The following is a 15,556-nucleotide window of genomic DNA, read 5'->3' on the forward strand; positions in this document are numbered from 1 at the left end:
ATGGAAAACTTCATTGTCAGATAATGTTCTATATTAAATCCTAATGTAACTTGTACTTGTATTATTGAATGTTGTTGCCCATAGCTTGCGTTTGTCTCAGCAGAATTAATCGCTAAAAATAGGCTTGTAGTATCCCTGGTCGCTAAGTCATACATCTGGTAGGTGAATCGCTCCAGGTCTCCACTCACTTCATAAGGTTTTACGAAACAATGCGGTGACTGCAGGAGGGGTTAAACTGTTTATCATTTACTTTGCATATGCAATTTCAATAGTGGATATCGATCGTAGCTGCATATGCAATCGACATAGTGGATACTGATCATCGGATTTGTTACTCTTAAGGCTAAGGAATACATGAAGAACACGCAGAGAAAGTGATGTCATTGGTTGGACCTCTGCTCCCAGGCTCGAAGTTCATGTCGCTGCACTTTCCCGGTGACCGTTCGAGGTAATTTAGCCCCGGGTATGAATTCAATGACTCGGGGACATTTGTAGGATGCACTGTTGTTCAGAAAATGCTGGCGAAGTTCGACCTGCAGCTTTCGCGGAGGTCTAGTCTCATACCCCTCGTTTAAGACAACATAGGCCTTGATGATAGACCCACGTTCTTCATCCGGGATACCAACCACCGCTGATTCTAGCACCCCCGGATGGCTCTGCAAGACCGCTTCAACTTCACTCGGTCCAATGCGATATCCCGAACAATTGATGATGTCATCTTTTCGGGCCTTGAACCAGAAGTAGCCCTCTCCATCTTGATAAGCTCGATCTCCTGTTAGATAGTACTCTTTACCCGCTGCACTTCGTACCGTTGGCCGAGTAACAACACCTTCTTCGTTCATGTAACCATTAAAGACATCGTATATGGAATCCTTGCAGTCAGAAAGGCAAACTCCGATGGCACCTTCCTCTCCAACAACCACTGCCTCCGCGTCATCGCTTAAGATCTCCAGTGGAATGCCTGGGAGAGGTCGCCCCATTGAGCCTGGACGCTGGCTATCTATGGTTTCAGTGCAGAGGAAAACCGTCTCCGTCAAACCATAGCCATTCAAAATTGTTGCTCCCCGCGTCATTTCCCCCCAGGCCTTGATCACAGTGCTTTCGATTGTCTCGCCAGCACTGATGCAGATTTTGATCATCTGTGGAGGATGCGAAGTCGCAAACTCTTGACTATGTGCCGTGACTAATTGCCTGTAGGCTGTTGGGGTCGCACAGAAGTTGGTGACGGGGTATTCATGCATAATTCGGAGCGTATGAATGGGGTCAAACATCTGACTCGGTGTTTCATCAACCAGTAATGCAGCCCCATGATTCCATGCGGCAAAAACAGCCCATGAACCTTTCACCCAACCAACTTCTGAAAGACTCCAGAACAGGCTACCGGGAGAAAGCTGAGCCCAGTGTTCTCCAGCAATCTTGCTACTCAGAGCCAGAGAAACTTGGCTGTGCTGGGCGGTCTTGGGTTCCCCAGTCGTGCCGGATGTGAAATAAAGGACAGCAGGGGAGTTTGCCACTGAATTGATCGTAGTGTCCACTACATCTGCCTTACCAGGAGCTATCAAGACCGAGTAGTCGATCGCATCTGCGATCCTATCATCATACCCAATCTGAACCATGTGCTGTAGCGTAGCGAGACGAGATCTGACAAGCAACACTTTTTCCACCTGGACAAGGTCGCCGACGAATGCTTTGGCGTGAACCTTGTGGATTCGATGTTCCAGATCTGCGCTAGAGAGTCCACTAGCAACAGGGCAGACGATAATTCCACTGCGGAGACAGGCACATAGAATCTCATACCAGTCTCGACACCGTGCTGCCGAGATCACTATGATGTCTCCTGGTCGGAGCCCTAGCTCATAAAGCGCGGATGCAACTTGTATAGAGCGCTCACTCAGCTCACGATAAGACACATCTTTGCGCCTTTTCTGCGTGACTAGAACCAATGCGGGAGAGTCTCCACGATGTTGACTCCATTGATCAACAACTTCGCGCACAAAGTTGAATTGAGGGGGGTTGAACTCTGAGTCGAGTTTGGCCATTTTGCTCTCGTTTCAGTGATAGAGAGACGGAAAGAGAACTTCGAGATGATACTGAGATCGACTATGGGTTTTACTGCATTCCGAGACTATAAATAAAGAAATTGGGTGGCTGGCTGAAAAGTGTCCCCCTTAGGCTGCGCTGCATGCTCTATATCTGCCGATCTAGATCGCTTCACTATTTCCTATTATACGGCTAAAAATTAGATAGGTCCTTAACTTGCGGTGTGATATCTGTAACACATTATCTACAAGTGAGATAGTAACAAGTTAAGGCAGATCCCGCAGGTTGTAGACTTTGCCACGCGTGGTTGATACTAGTTGAAACTGCCATATGACCATGGAAAGTTGATATTCACATGAAGATTTCATGAGACTTTTCCAGAGCGATTGGCTTCTATGGTGAATACTCATTGCAACACACGGAAGTGATTTTGAACTTGAATAACACAAGATATTTCGCTTGCTCAACTCGTTACATTGAGCTTTAACAAATATTGCTAGTGTGATGTAGTGCATAGTGAAAGTATCATTTCAATCAATCAATTAAATGATTCTCCATGAAAACTAAGACAAAATATAGTTTTACATAGATTTTATGTTATGTATAATTGTGAATTCATAGAGCAGGTCCCGAAACATGTACCATCGTAGGTGTCAACCATAGTTTCTCACTATTTATCCAGAAAGATACTTTAGTAAGAGACATCGGGCTATATAAAAAGGCCTTTCGTAAACTGAATGTCCTCGAAACCATTCAGACACACCCAAATTAACATTTCTGATAACTATGCGATTCTTGTGTTTGCACGGCATTGGTACTGGGAAGGCCATTCTCGAAGCCCAATTGTTCATGATCAGGCGTCAACTTCCAGGTCGTGAATTTGTCTTCTTTCAGGGAGAAATGGAGACTCCGCCTGCGCCAGGTCAGAAACCCCAAAAAGGTCCCCTTTGTATCATAAAACTGACAGCCACAAATAGGAGTCGAAATGTTCTTTCCGGGACCATATTATTCCTATTTCACTGTTCCTTCTCCAGATACCGTATTGGCAGCGATTGACCGCTTGGAAGACTTCATCGACACGCAAGGTCCCTTCGATGGCATTCTGGGATTCTCACAAGGAGCTGCGCTTGCAGCCTCATACCTTCTGCACGACTCCGCCCGCCAACATCCCAGAGATGACTTTCGATGTGCCGTGTTTTTTTGCGCGATTCAATGTTGGGATCTAGATAGCCCAGGATTCACACTATCACATGATGGAAAGTGTCGATCACTTGGAGGGGCATCAAAAACGCCAAAAGTGGTGTGCTCCACGGACGACATTACAAGTGTTTTTGGAGCTGCATACCATCCACTAATCAAGGGCAACTGGGATTCAGAAACGGAGCTACTATGGCCCTTTGGGAGGTCTCCTTTGCGATGGAGTCCCTTGGGCTGTATCAATATCCCGACCTTGCACGTCATTGGCTCCAAAGACATGTACAGGGGTGACTCCACTATTCTGGCGAAGTTCTGCACTGCGGCCAATGCTCACATCGTGGAGACAAATGGCGGACATGAGATTTCCCGTGACCCCGCTATGGTGCGCAAAGTGTCAAATTTTCTGCAGACTGCCCCCAGCTTGATGTGAGAGAGTTTGAAGGATTTGCTTCAAGGATCTTGATGTTCAATGCAGTGGCCACGCAATCCGGTACACCCACGATGTGATGCATCTCTGATACTGTTTCTTCAGACAGGCATACGGGTACCCACGTGGCCAGGAGGGTATACAATTTCGAAATGAGATGCAAATACCACAAGATAGCGAACTGCAAGAGGAGTAGTCTGGTGAATATAGCGTCGGTGCTGCATGCATTCAGCCAGAACTTGTATCTGGCACGAGTCAGATGGTACCTATGTTGGTTAGAATTTTTTTAATGAGTAGAAGTGTAGATTGTAGTGGTTAATGTTAATGTATGATGTGTTTGTTGTCGGCTGAGTTTACAATATATAACAAATACCTCAAATAGTATCATTTTATATATTGATACCCGAAATATCATTAGTTTTATATGAATCAGATCACTCGATCAAAATTTAACGAGACTTGGGATTATTGGACTGTTTATTTCAAGCTTAGTGAATATTTGTTTAACCTTGTTTGTGATCTTATACATTACTCGCAAGTTGTATATCAAGTACAAGATTTATTGGCATAGAGATTTAGCGATTTGAATTATAGTGCGATCTACGTAGCCCTCACCTAGCTTGAAATTTTAATTAATGAGGAAATATAGCCTAAAGCGGGAGGGAGGGGTTGTACGTGTTCGTCTCCTTCCAACCCCTTCTCCTGCAGTATAGAGGGGAACTAGCTAATCAAAGAAGCACATTTCATTGGTCAAATCGATCCAAAATCGGATTCCTCCGATGCATCGACCGACATAGTCGGAGAAAAGCGAGTCAATCACAATCATCCTAAATACTATCTGTTAGGGATGCTTCAGCTTTAGGTATCTCATATGATTTCAATCGAAATTAGATCCCCGGTATTGTGGGCTGCGTTTACTGCTGTTCATTGTATCTTGAAGCTTAGTACTAGCATAGGATTTTGGGCCGATGATGCTAGTTCCTCATGTCACATGCTTGTCGAGGCATCAATACATGAAATGATGCTATTCGGGGTTTTACCGTACGTCGTTCTTGAGATGGGATTATCCCATACTGTGTGTTCCAGTTCACTGGGCAATTTTCAACCATATCAAATACCTTATATACGGACATTCCCGCATTTGTCCTGATCAATTGATTTCAACATCTCTCCAATTCAGTATGAATGAACCCATTGCCATTATCGGTAGTGGTTGTCGTCTAGCCGGAGGATGCCAATCTCCCTCCGAACTTTGGAATCTTCTTCAAACCCCTTACGATGTTTCTCAGGAGTTCCCCCCAGATCGAACTTCTTCCTCACGCCATGATTCCTTGCCGCGAGGATATTTTCTCTCACAAGATGTGCGAGAATTTGATGCATCATTCTTCAGTCTCAGTCCATTGGAAGCACAAGCAATGGACCCCCAGCACCGACTATTGCTCGAGACAGTATATGAAGCTCTAGAGGAAGCAGGACTTCCTGCGGAGACACTGCGCGGCTCTGATACCGCGGTCTATACAGGAGTGATGTTTCACGACTATCTCTCACTCAGCAGCCAAGATCACATGGCCATCCCCAAATATCATATCACCGGTACTGCCCCAAATAAGGCGTCGAATCGAATTTCATACTTCTTCGATTGGCACGGGCCTTCAGTTACCGTTGATACTGCCTGCTCATCTAGTCTGGTAGCTTTAGACCATGCAGTACAGCAGTTGCGGAGTGGCTCATCAACTCTTGCTGTGGCAGCAGGGGCCAATTTGCTCCTTGATGGTCGTCCATTTATCGGTTTTAACAACATGGGAATGCTTTCCCCCACAGGAAGCTGCAAAATGTGGGATACCAATGCCGACGGCTATGCCAGGGGCGAAGGAATTCTCGCGATGCTATTAAAACCGCTCCGACTTGCTCTGGCAGATGGTGACAATATACAATGTGTCATCCGAGAGACTGGCGTTAACCATAACGGACGAACTAGTGGAATTACCTTGCCAAGCGCATCTGCTCAGACAAATCTCATTCGAGATGTTTATCATCGAGCAGGGTTAGACCCCACAAAACCTTCCGACCGACCACAATATATTGAGGCCCACGGTACAGGCACTCAAGCGGGGGATCCCTTGGAAGCTGAAGCTTTAGCCATGGCTTTCTCACTCACATCATCACAGCCCGATGAGGCGCATATGTTAGTCGGCAGCATCAAAACTGTCATCGGTCATACAGAAGGAGCAGCCGGGCTAGCCGGAGTATTGAAAGCATCTCTGGCCATACAACATGGCGTTATTCCGCCAAATCTCGGATTTCAACAATTGAATGAAAAGGTCGCACCATATTGTACCAACATGAACGTGGCTACTAGCGTACAGCCATGGCCCACGATAGCATCCAATACTCCCCGTCGAGTAAGCATCAATAGCTTTGGTTTTGGAGGGACCAACGCCCATGTCATCCTAGAGTCTGTTCCGCTACGAGCTGAAAATGAATGTCGAAAGACATCTCCGCTACCAACAAGTGGTTCTTCCCTTCCTTATGTGTTTTCTGCTGCCTCAGAACAATCTTTGATTTCGATGCTGAAACAGTATGAGAAATATCTACAAGAAAACCCATCCATTGATCCTACCGAGCTGATTTCCACGCTGGCATCCCGTCGATCTCTTCTCCCAGTTCGTGTTCGATTTCCCGCGTCTTCGATCGCAGCTCTTCAACAAGCTCTTAAGGATTCGCTGGAACCAGGAGTGATTGGATATCAATCCCCGCTGAAAGAATCAAAAATCCTTGGCATCTTCACCGGTCAGGGTGCGCAATGGGCCCAAATGGGAGTTGGGCTTTTGGCTGCTCATCCTAGCCTAATTGTCTTCCTTGATGATTTAGACGAGGCTTTGCAATCACTTCCGGAAGGAGATCGCCCGACATGGAGTCTTCGAGGAGAGTTGGAGCGGCCACCTGAGGAATCACGAATTAATTCTCCTGAGATTTGCCAGCCAGCCTGCACAGCCATCCAACTAATGTTTGGTCATCTTTTACAGGAATTTTGTGGTATCTCATTCTCTGCAGTCGTTGGCCATTCATCTGGAGAAATTGCCGCAGCATATTTCGCCGGCTTTTTGCGCTCAGCTGACGCTATCCGAATCGCGTTTTATCGAGGTCTACATGTAGCCCGATTCATATCATCATCTAATCAGGAGGGTCGGATGTTGGCCGCAGGACTGTCCCAGGATGAAGCAGAGGAATTGTTGGTAGCTACCGAATTCCAGGGCAGGTTATCCCTTGCGGCTATAAATTCTGCATCTAGTGTAACTCTCTCCGGTGATGCAGATGCCATAGAGGAGGCTCAAGCCCAGCTAGCGAGCCGCAAGATCTTCAACCGAATGCTCAATGTTGAAACCGCATATCACTCACATCATATGTCAAAATGCTCCTCGGCATATCAGGCTTCGCTTGAAGAATGTCAAATTGGAGTATTGAACCCTTCGAGCGATGCCCCCTGTTGGTACTCAAGTGTCCAATCAGGAGAATCAATTTCTTCTGTAGGGTCGGACAAATTGGGAGCGTCCTACTGGGTTGATAACTTGGTGAATCCAGTAATGTTCCATCATGCCATTCGGAACGCGGTATCCCTCCAACCTGATATCAACTTCTGTCTAGAAGTTGGTCCTCATCCCGCTTTGAAGGGTCCCGCCATGCAGACGATAACAACTGTGCGGAAAAATCCCCCTCCATACTCTAGCACTCTCAACCGAGCCAAGACTGATCTAGTGGCATTTTCGGAATGTGTCGGGGACTTGTGGGTACATTTGGGAAGTGCAAGAGTTCCACACTTTGAAGCTTTAGAAAATACAAAGCTATCACTCGTTGGCCTCCCAACTTATCCCTGGGACCATCGAAATAGCTTCTGGCTGCCACCACCTTCAATCAGCTCGACGAAGGGCATTTGGAATCAGCAAACGTCTCAAAAACGTGTCAATAGTCTACTAGGATACAAGGTTGGCGATGGTGACATTGGCACAACGTATCGTTGGTCTAATGATCTGAGAGTTGACCAATTGAGCTGGCTCAGTGGTCATACACTAGAAGGTCAAATCATTTTTCCTGCCACGGGCTATATTGCATTGGCCTTGGAGGCTTGTAGACAGTTTGCCACCGGGCAATCCATTCAGATTATTACTCTGAAGGACGTCAAGTTTCTTAAAGCCCTTCGCATTGATGAAGCCTCAGGGGCCAACATCACTGTCACCATGATTATGTCGCAGAACGAGGAGTCTGTCATACAGGCGAAGTTGAGTGTTGACATTCCTCCTACGGAAGATGACGGGAAATTTTCTACTGCTGCCACTATGGACATTATGCTCGAGATGGGCTCCCCGGTCGATGATCTCTTGCCTGGTAGAGCTCCTTTCTCCTCTACCATGACGGACCTTGACCATACCAAAGCATATGACCATCTAGCCAAGTTGGGCTACGAATATACAGAATTGTTTCAACGCGTTCGCGGGCTTCGTCGATCTCTGGGACAATCGATCGCGGAGATTGACTGGGATCATATGGCGGACAATGAATACGTTCTTCACCCAGCCTTACTAGACAATGCCATTCAGGTTCTGTTCTCTGCCTTTACAGATCATCACGATGGGAGTATGTGGAATCTTTACATGCCAGTATCTGTTGATCAGGTGACCCTGGACTTTTCTCTCTCCTGCCTGGGGCGTGAAGGGACATTCAGCGTGGACAGCTTTTTGCGCAAGGCCGACAGTAGCGGTATTTGCGGGGATGTCACTCTTTTCAACTCCTCTGGGCAAGGAATTATCCAGATGGAAGGACTTAACACCATGCCTGTGTCGCCTGCTACCGAGAACAATGACCTAGTGCTCTTTTCAGAAACAGTTTGGGGAGTTTCTGAGCCTAACGGCGAACTAGCGCTGGGAACTCGCCGGGCTTCCCCTGAGACTCTAACAAAGACTCTCGAATGGGAGAGAGTTTCATTGTATTATCTTCGACAGATCGGCCACAAATTTATCGATCAGAAGACAGGCGAGAGGATCCGAACAATCGAAATTGAACCTCATCATGGCGCCTTCCTGGACTACTGCTATTGGCTTGAAGAAACTGTGCGTGTAGGAAAACATCCTTATGCGTCACCATCTTGGTTATCTGACACAGAAAAAGAGATTGAGCAGATTTGTTGCCAATACTCCGATGAAGATATTGATTTCCGATTGATCAAGATGGCGTTCGAGGTTCTTCCTCCAGTCATCAGGAAAGATACCACAATGCTACAAAGCTTCATGGCGGATGATGCTTTAAGCGACTGGTACCAGAATAGCATGGTCTGCGCCCCAGCTGAGGAACCTCTAGGGGAAATTATCTCCCAGATCTCGCATCGCCATCGAGGTTTGAATGTACTTGAGATTGGAGCGGGCACCGGTTGTGCTACAAGATCAGTGCTACCAGCATTAGGGTCGTCTCTTGCTCGCTACACATTCACTGATGTGTCAGTTGGTTTCTTCGAGAAGTCCGCACAGCAATTCTCCAAGTACGCCGATCTTATGGATTTTAAGACCTTCGACCTCGACCAAGATCCCATGGATCAAGGGTTCATTGAAGGTACCTATGACTTGGTAGTTGCATACGCCGTTCTGCATGTGGCATCATCTCTTAGTGATGCTTTAAGGCGAGTCCGACGCTTATTGAAACCTGGCGGCTTTCTGGTACTTGCCGAGGTCCTAGGAGATGGACCAATGGCTTTGGGCTTGATTTTCGGAGGATTTACCGGCTGGTGGGCAGGTCGAGAGGAGGGACGTCGATATTCACCAACCGTCTCGCTGGAGGCATGGCAGGAGGCCCTAGCCACCACCGGCTTCTCCGGCGTTGACACACACACTCCGCTCAAGGATCCTATCACATGGCCTATCAGTGTCATGGTTTCTCAAGCAGTTGACGATCGGGTTCAATTGCTCCGTGAGCCACTCTTATCAAGCGAGCCAGTACTGGAGGATTTGATCATTGTCACCGATCTCAACTTTCCATCCCGTGATACCATGCAACTCCTGAAGGAATTATTGGCTCCTCATGCGAGCCGCATTACTCATTTTAATTCCCTGGCTGAAGTGGATGGCATGCCTTTGCCAACCAAAGCTACCGTACTTAATTTGGCTCATCTGGAGATTCAACCATCTGAAGAGGCATGGCGAGGGCTTCAAAACCTTTTGGGAACGGCTCTACATATGCTTTGGGTCACGGATGATTACTTAAGTGGAAATGCATCATCTGGGCTGTCCACCGGTTTGGCTCGTTCTTTGTTACATGAAATGCCTCATTTGCGTCTGCAGATGATTGACCTGAGTCACGAAGCAAAACCTGACATGGTGGCATCATTAATTGCAAATAATCTTCTACGTTTGGCGAAAGGTCGCGATGACGATGAACTCTGGACCATGGAACCTGAGATGGTTATTGATGCAATGAGTCGGGTCCTGGTTCCACGTCTACAACCCCTGAAAAAGGCCAACTACCGGTTGAACAGCTGGAGGAGGAAGATCACCACTCCGGTTCATGTGGATGAAGATGAGACTGAGTTGAAGTGGGAGAATAATGACTTTATGATGGTTGCGAAAGGTCCCCTTCACTCCTATCAACGCAGTTCTCGTGTCATTCGCACGACACGCTCAGCACTAGCAGCCATACCTCCCCATAATTTTCCAGTTTATCTTAACCAGGGCGTAGATATCTCTTCGGGAGAAGTGATTGTCGCCGCTTCTGACACCTTGTCATCTATCCTAACTGCCCCGATATCTCTTTCAATTCCTGTTGATCTTGAGACCTCCACCCACCCACAATACCTGGATCTTCTGGCTACCCACCTGTTGATTAAGTCCATTGTCGATAGAATTCCCCCCAGAAATCGTGTTTTACTTTATGCCGGTGACTCTGCTGCAGCGACCTATGAAAAGTTTTGGTCATACCACTTGCATGCAAAACAATTTCAAGTACACTATGTGACTGGAACGAAGGATTTGGCCACAGCGTTATGGCAATACTGTAATCCACAGGCTCCAAAACGACTCATTACATCAACTCTGCCCAAAGGAATTGACACTTTCATTAATCTCTCAGAAAAGGATGCTGCGGCTAAAGTGCTAGACTCTCTGCCCCTCCATTGCCAGCAATTCACGTTTCCTTCGGCGATTACGGCTACATCTTCAATTCCTTCCCTTCAGCCAATACAAGACATGACTGAGCTGCTTACAAGTGCTCATGACGCTGTTCGAAAGTATATCGAATCAGATCTTACCGTCCAACTTCCGGAGTATAGCATCGCAGAGCTACTCAACCGCAAGCCCAAGGAGTTTTCTAGCGTCCCGATCGTAAATTGGTCGTGCCCGACCCCACTACTTGCTGATTATCAATCGATAGATATATCACAGCATATTCTGCGCCCCGATCGGACATACTGGCTTGTTGGATTGACGGGAGATCTGGGACAGTCTCTTTGCGACTGGATGGTATTGCACGGTGCTCGAACAATTGTTCTTACCAGTCGACAAGTTCGCATGCCCACTGACTGGGTCCACAAACATCGGAATGATGGAGTCAACATTGTTCCTCTAGCAGGGTAAGTAACTAATTTCCCTGCTTCCTTCTAGTATTTGACACAAGAGCTAACTGTACCAGTGATGTTACCAGTTTGGCCTCTTTGAAAGAGATACACACCGTCATCACAAACGAACATCCCCCTCTCAATGGCATTGCCAGCGGTGCAATGGTGATGCGCGAGAATTTCTTCCAAAAAACAACTGCGGAAGAATTCAGTCAGGTCGTCGAGCCCAAGGTACGGGGTCTACAGAACCTAGATGATCTGGTTGGCGACCAACCCTTGCTATTTTTCATCGCCTTCTCTTCAATTCTAGCCACACTAGGTAATCTCGGGCAAAGTGCCTACACTGCCGCTAATGTAGCATCTGAGGCACTGATCGTGGGCCGGCGGCAGCGCAAGCTGGCTGGCTCAGTGATCCAGATCTCCCGCATGACAGATGTTGGATATGTGAAGCGACAACGATCAACATACTCGGCACAGGAAATGGAACGATTGGATGCATACTGTCTGCCCATGGGCGAGCGACAGCTACACGCCTTATTTGCTGAAGGGATTTTGGCTGGTCGACTGCCGTGCAACTCCATGCCTGTTGTCACAGCGGGAATTCCCAAAATCTCAACTGATAAAGCGGAGAATGCGGCTTGGATGAAGAATATTCGGTTCTCGCGCTACTGGGAGCAGAAACCGTTGCACCAGGATGATCGAGTTGAAAAGAAAGCAGGCAATGCCTCGATTCGAATTCAATTATCAGAATCTAAATCTACTGATGAAGCAGAAGTAATCGTCAGGGGTAAGTGGGCACCGTTTCTTCTGATTAGCAATTGTACTGATTCTTTTCTAGATGGTGTCACCACCAAGATCCGAACATGTCTCCATCTCCCATCTGATCAGCCTGTTGCAGAGCATGCAGCTCTGATCGACCTTGGGGTGGATTCGTTGGTTGCCGTTGACATCCGGGCGTGGACGATGACCGAGCTGGGGGTTGATATACCTGTTTTGAGGCTTTTATCTGGCATGACGGTGGATGAGATTGTCTTGGAGGTTATCCAGAAATCATAAACGGAAGCAATTAAAAGTTTGGTAGGGCACCAGGATCATTGTAACGATGAGGTGTTCTCTAGACAATCTTTGCCTTAGATTTGTCTGGTTTGTGTGTAGAGGCTTTGTAATTGTATCACTATAACAGATTTAGGAAGACTATAAATGTTCTTTTGATCTTAGTTCCCAACCCTTCTTTCAAAGAAGTACTTAGAGCTGTGAAAAAACTTGCAAGGCAATGATTTCACAAACAATGCCACTCAACATTGTCGTTTTGAATCTTGAGCAGGTTCAAAGTCTCATTGGAGGAGAACGGAAGAGAACTTTGAAGCAGGCACTTTTCGTATATTAGATCAGAGTTGAGATAACGACATCAATGAGTATGTAACAAAGTGATCTGGAGATTGATAAATATATGAAATGAATTTTATTTGGTAGCATTGTTGATGGAGCGTTTGATATTTACAATTGCATGTTAATTCAGAAGAGACAAAACAAATGCATATTAGGTTCGTATACTCACCGTAGTAGCTGCTACCCCACCATCCAAATTGATCCATCACCAGAACCTTCCATTGATAGTAATATAAATCGACTCAAAGCCTCGAACAATAAACACGTAATTCTTACAAGTTCGTATCGATAACTACAGACTTATTCCTGTAAACGCATATCTGAATCAACTTGTTCCTAACTTTGTTTTCGAACCAAAAGTAACTCCAGTTTGCCCACTATGGCGACCACCAAACAACGTCTCGCCCTCTCCATCATTGATTTCCTCTCCACCTCCCTCACCGACGGCACCCTTAACGAAGAAGAGCGCGAATCCATCGAAATCGCCCAGAACTGCATTTCCGAATCATTCAAAGTTGACCCTACAGATGGCACTCCCAAAGATACCCAAAACCTCCTCCAAATCTACAGTGTCTATGAGAGTCTGAGAAAATCCCAAGCCGCCGCCGCTCCTCCCAAACCCGCCGATGAGAAGCCCACTGGCAAAGAACCAACCGCAGATGAAAAGAAAGAAGCAGAGGGTTTGAAGAGTCAAGGAAATGCAGCTATGGCTAAGAAGGATTATAAAAAGGCAATCGATTTGTATTCGCAAGCTTTGGCTGTTATCCCCGGCAACCCAATCTTCTTAAGCAATCGTGCGGCTGCCTATTCAGCGTCAAAGGATCACGAATCTGCAAAGGCTGATGCGGAGGCTGCGGTTGATGCGGACCCCAAATATACTAAGGCGTGGTCGAGATTGGGACTTGCAAAGTTCGCATTGGGGGACGCAAGGGGTGCAATGGAGGCTTATGAGCAGGGTATTGAGTATGAAGGAAATGGAGGATCGGATGCGATGAAGAAGGGATTTGAGACTGCGAAGAAGAGAGTGCAGGAATTAGATGCTGCGGGAGAAGATGATGAGGTTGCTGAGAGAGGCACGCCCGGTGCTGGTGCAGGTGGAATGCCAGATTTGGCTAGTTTGGCGGGTATGTTCGGTGGTGGAGCTGGAGGTGGTGGAGGTGGAATGCCAGATTTGAGCTCCATCATGAGCAATCCAATGTTTGCAAGCATGGCTCAGAACCTCATGAGTAACCCAGATGCTTTGAACAATCTCATGAGCAACCCTAGAATACGCGAGATGGCCAATCAATTTGGTGCTGGTGGAGGTGGTGGTGCTGGAAGTAATGGAGGTGGAATGCCCGATCTTTCAAGTTTGATGAACGACCCTTCTATTGCTGAGATGTAAGTGTTTTCTTCTTGTATTCCCACCCTTTCTGATTCATCTCTAACAACATCAACAGGGCTAGGAACTTAGGTGGAGCAGGAAGAGGTGCAGGTGCTGGACGCGGTGCTCCTCAATAAACGACATTGCAATTAGTACTTAGCAGATTCCCTTGATGCGCAATTGGTTGATTCGACGGACTTTCGTTTTACATCTTACATGAGAAAATGAATAGATACACACCACATAGTCATGGCAGGCAAACATGACTTGATGAAGACGCAGTTTCCAACAATAAATAAATGTGCTTCAATCGATGCAAAAGAATATGTGACGTCGTGTATGTTTTTGCATGTATCCTATATTTCTCGCCAAAAGACCTAGCTTATACGCATTTTCATACCTCTACATCGGGGGTCTTATCAACAAAAGTAATGGCAGAGTACCGAAACCATTGCACGAAAAGTAATAGAGACCAGAACCCTAGAGATGGATTGGATTACGATGGACGACATACCAGTACATTTGAGCGGAAAATCTCTTACCCTACAGTACCCTAGGACAATGCGCTTGAAGAAAATCTTTCCGTCCATCCATCCATCCATCCATCGGATGACACCCAGGTATATGGATAGATGAGTTATGCTGTCTGGGGATAGTGAGTAACCTATCTCGCACTACCTAGGTAGGTAGGTATCTATGTGAGGATTTAGAGAGCTTATACAAAAGGGGGAAGGGGGGTGAGGGGGGTCTACAAACATACTTTAATTTACATATCTAGGTAGCGACAATCGAGGGAATATTTGCAAAAGGCCTTCTATCCCATTTCATTCCATCGATTATCTGATTTTCAAATTTTAATTCGTGTGTTCGAATCCTATATTCCAGGAAGCATGTCGGATCTGGGAATGGAGGATAAGTGAATGGGGTGATGGAGGCTGGACTGTGTATTTGAGCTGGTGTTGTGTTATGTACTGGAGTCTTGATGGATGGATTGAGATATGATATCATATGATTTGGTTTGAAAGAAAGGAATTATGTATGTGGTTCTTGCTGTATTCTGCGTGAACATCAAGGAGATAAGCATCCGAAGAATCTGGGAATTGTAGAAAGACTGAGGGTATGTTCATTATGAATCTTCAGTAACATGCCATACGGTGGTTAGATGCGGATGCTGGGATCTGGATATTATGGAGGAATGTGTAGGTCAGGGTTATGAGGTGAGATCGAGGGTGTGATGGTTTGAACTTTGTATGATGATGATCTTACCATGTGATGGAGGGAGATGGGATGTGAGGAACCTAGTATGTGTAGATGGTGGGATTAAGCTTCGGAAAGGGTACCTAGATACAGATGTTTCATACACGCTTGGAAGAGATACATATAGTTGGTATCATATATGTGATGATTATAAGTACCACCGTGAGATATTAAAAACACGCATTATAAGTTTGGAAATTCGAAATAAGAATCATTCTTCATCTTTGTCCTCCTTCCCCCTTAACTGGTTCTTATTCACACATCTCCAACGTCCGATTCGTTATTCGAA

At 46.3% G+C, this 15,556-nt stretch overlaps 4 protein-coding genes across 4 annotated transcripts; 3 read left to right on the forward strand and 1 right to left on the reverse strand.

The window, feature by feature from the left end:
• Positions 1–380: 380 nt before the first annotated feature.
• On the reverse strand, positions 381–2,039 carry EAE97_002394 (uncharacterized protein; the record flags this gene model as incomplete). The annotated part of the gene is made up of 1 exon (XM_038872905.1): positions 381–2,039. The coding sequence occupies one exon, from the start codon at positions 2,037–2,039 to the stop codon at positions 381–383; it is 1,659 nt and encodes a 552-aa protein (XP_038736111.1).
• A 787-nt stretch (positions 2,040–2,826) lies between these two features.
• EAE97_002395 (uncharacterized protein) lies at positions 2,827–3,667 on the forward strand (the record flags this gene model as incomplete). Its single annotated transcript, XM_038872906.1, has 2 exons — positions 2,827–2,962; positions 3,018–3,667. The coding sequence occupies 2 exons, from the start codon at positions 2,827–2,829 to the stop codon at positions 3,665–3,667; spliced, it is 786 nt and encodes a 261-aa protein (XP_038736112.1).
• A 1,178-nt stretch (positions 3,668–4,845) lies between these two features.
• EAE97_002396 (uncharacterized protein) lies at positions 4,846–12,314 on the forward strand (the record flags this gene model as incomplete). The annotated part of the gene is made up of 3 exons (XM_038872907.1): positions 4,846–11,273; positions 11,333–12,045; positions 12,097–12,314. 3 exons carry the CDS (start codon positions 4,846–4,848, stop codon positions 12,312–12,314), a joined length of 7,359 nt encoding a protein of 2,452 aa, XP_038736113.1.
• Positions 12,315–13,026: 712 nt separating this feature from the next.
• On the forward strand, positions 13,027–14,147 carry EAE97_002397 (uncharacterized protein; the record flags this gene model as incomplete). The annotated part of the gene is made up of 2 exons (XM_038872908.1): positions 13,027–14,027; positions 14,087–14,147. The coding sequence occupies 2 exons, from the start codon at positions 13,027–13,029 to the stop codon at positions 14,145–14,147; spliced, it is 1,062 nt and encodes a 353-aa protein (XP_038736114.1).
• Between the last annotated feature and the right edge of the window lie 1,409 nt (positions 14,148–15,556).

Source organism: Botrytis byssoidea, assembly GCF_014898295.1.
Source record: "Botrytis byssoidea strain MUCL 94 chromosome Unknown BBYS_004, whole genome shotgun sequence".
Taxonomy (NCBI): domain Eukaryota; kingdom Fungi; phylum Ascomycota; class Leotiomycetes; order Helotiales; family Sclerotiniaceae; genus Botrytis; species Botrytis byssoidea.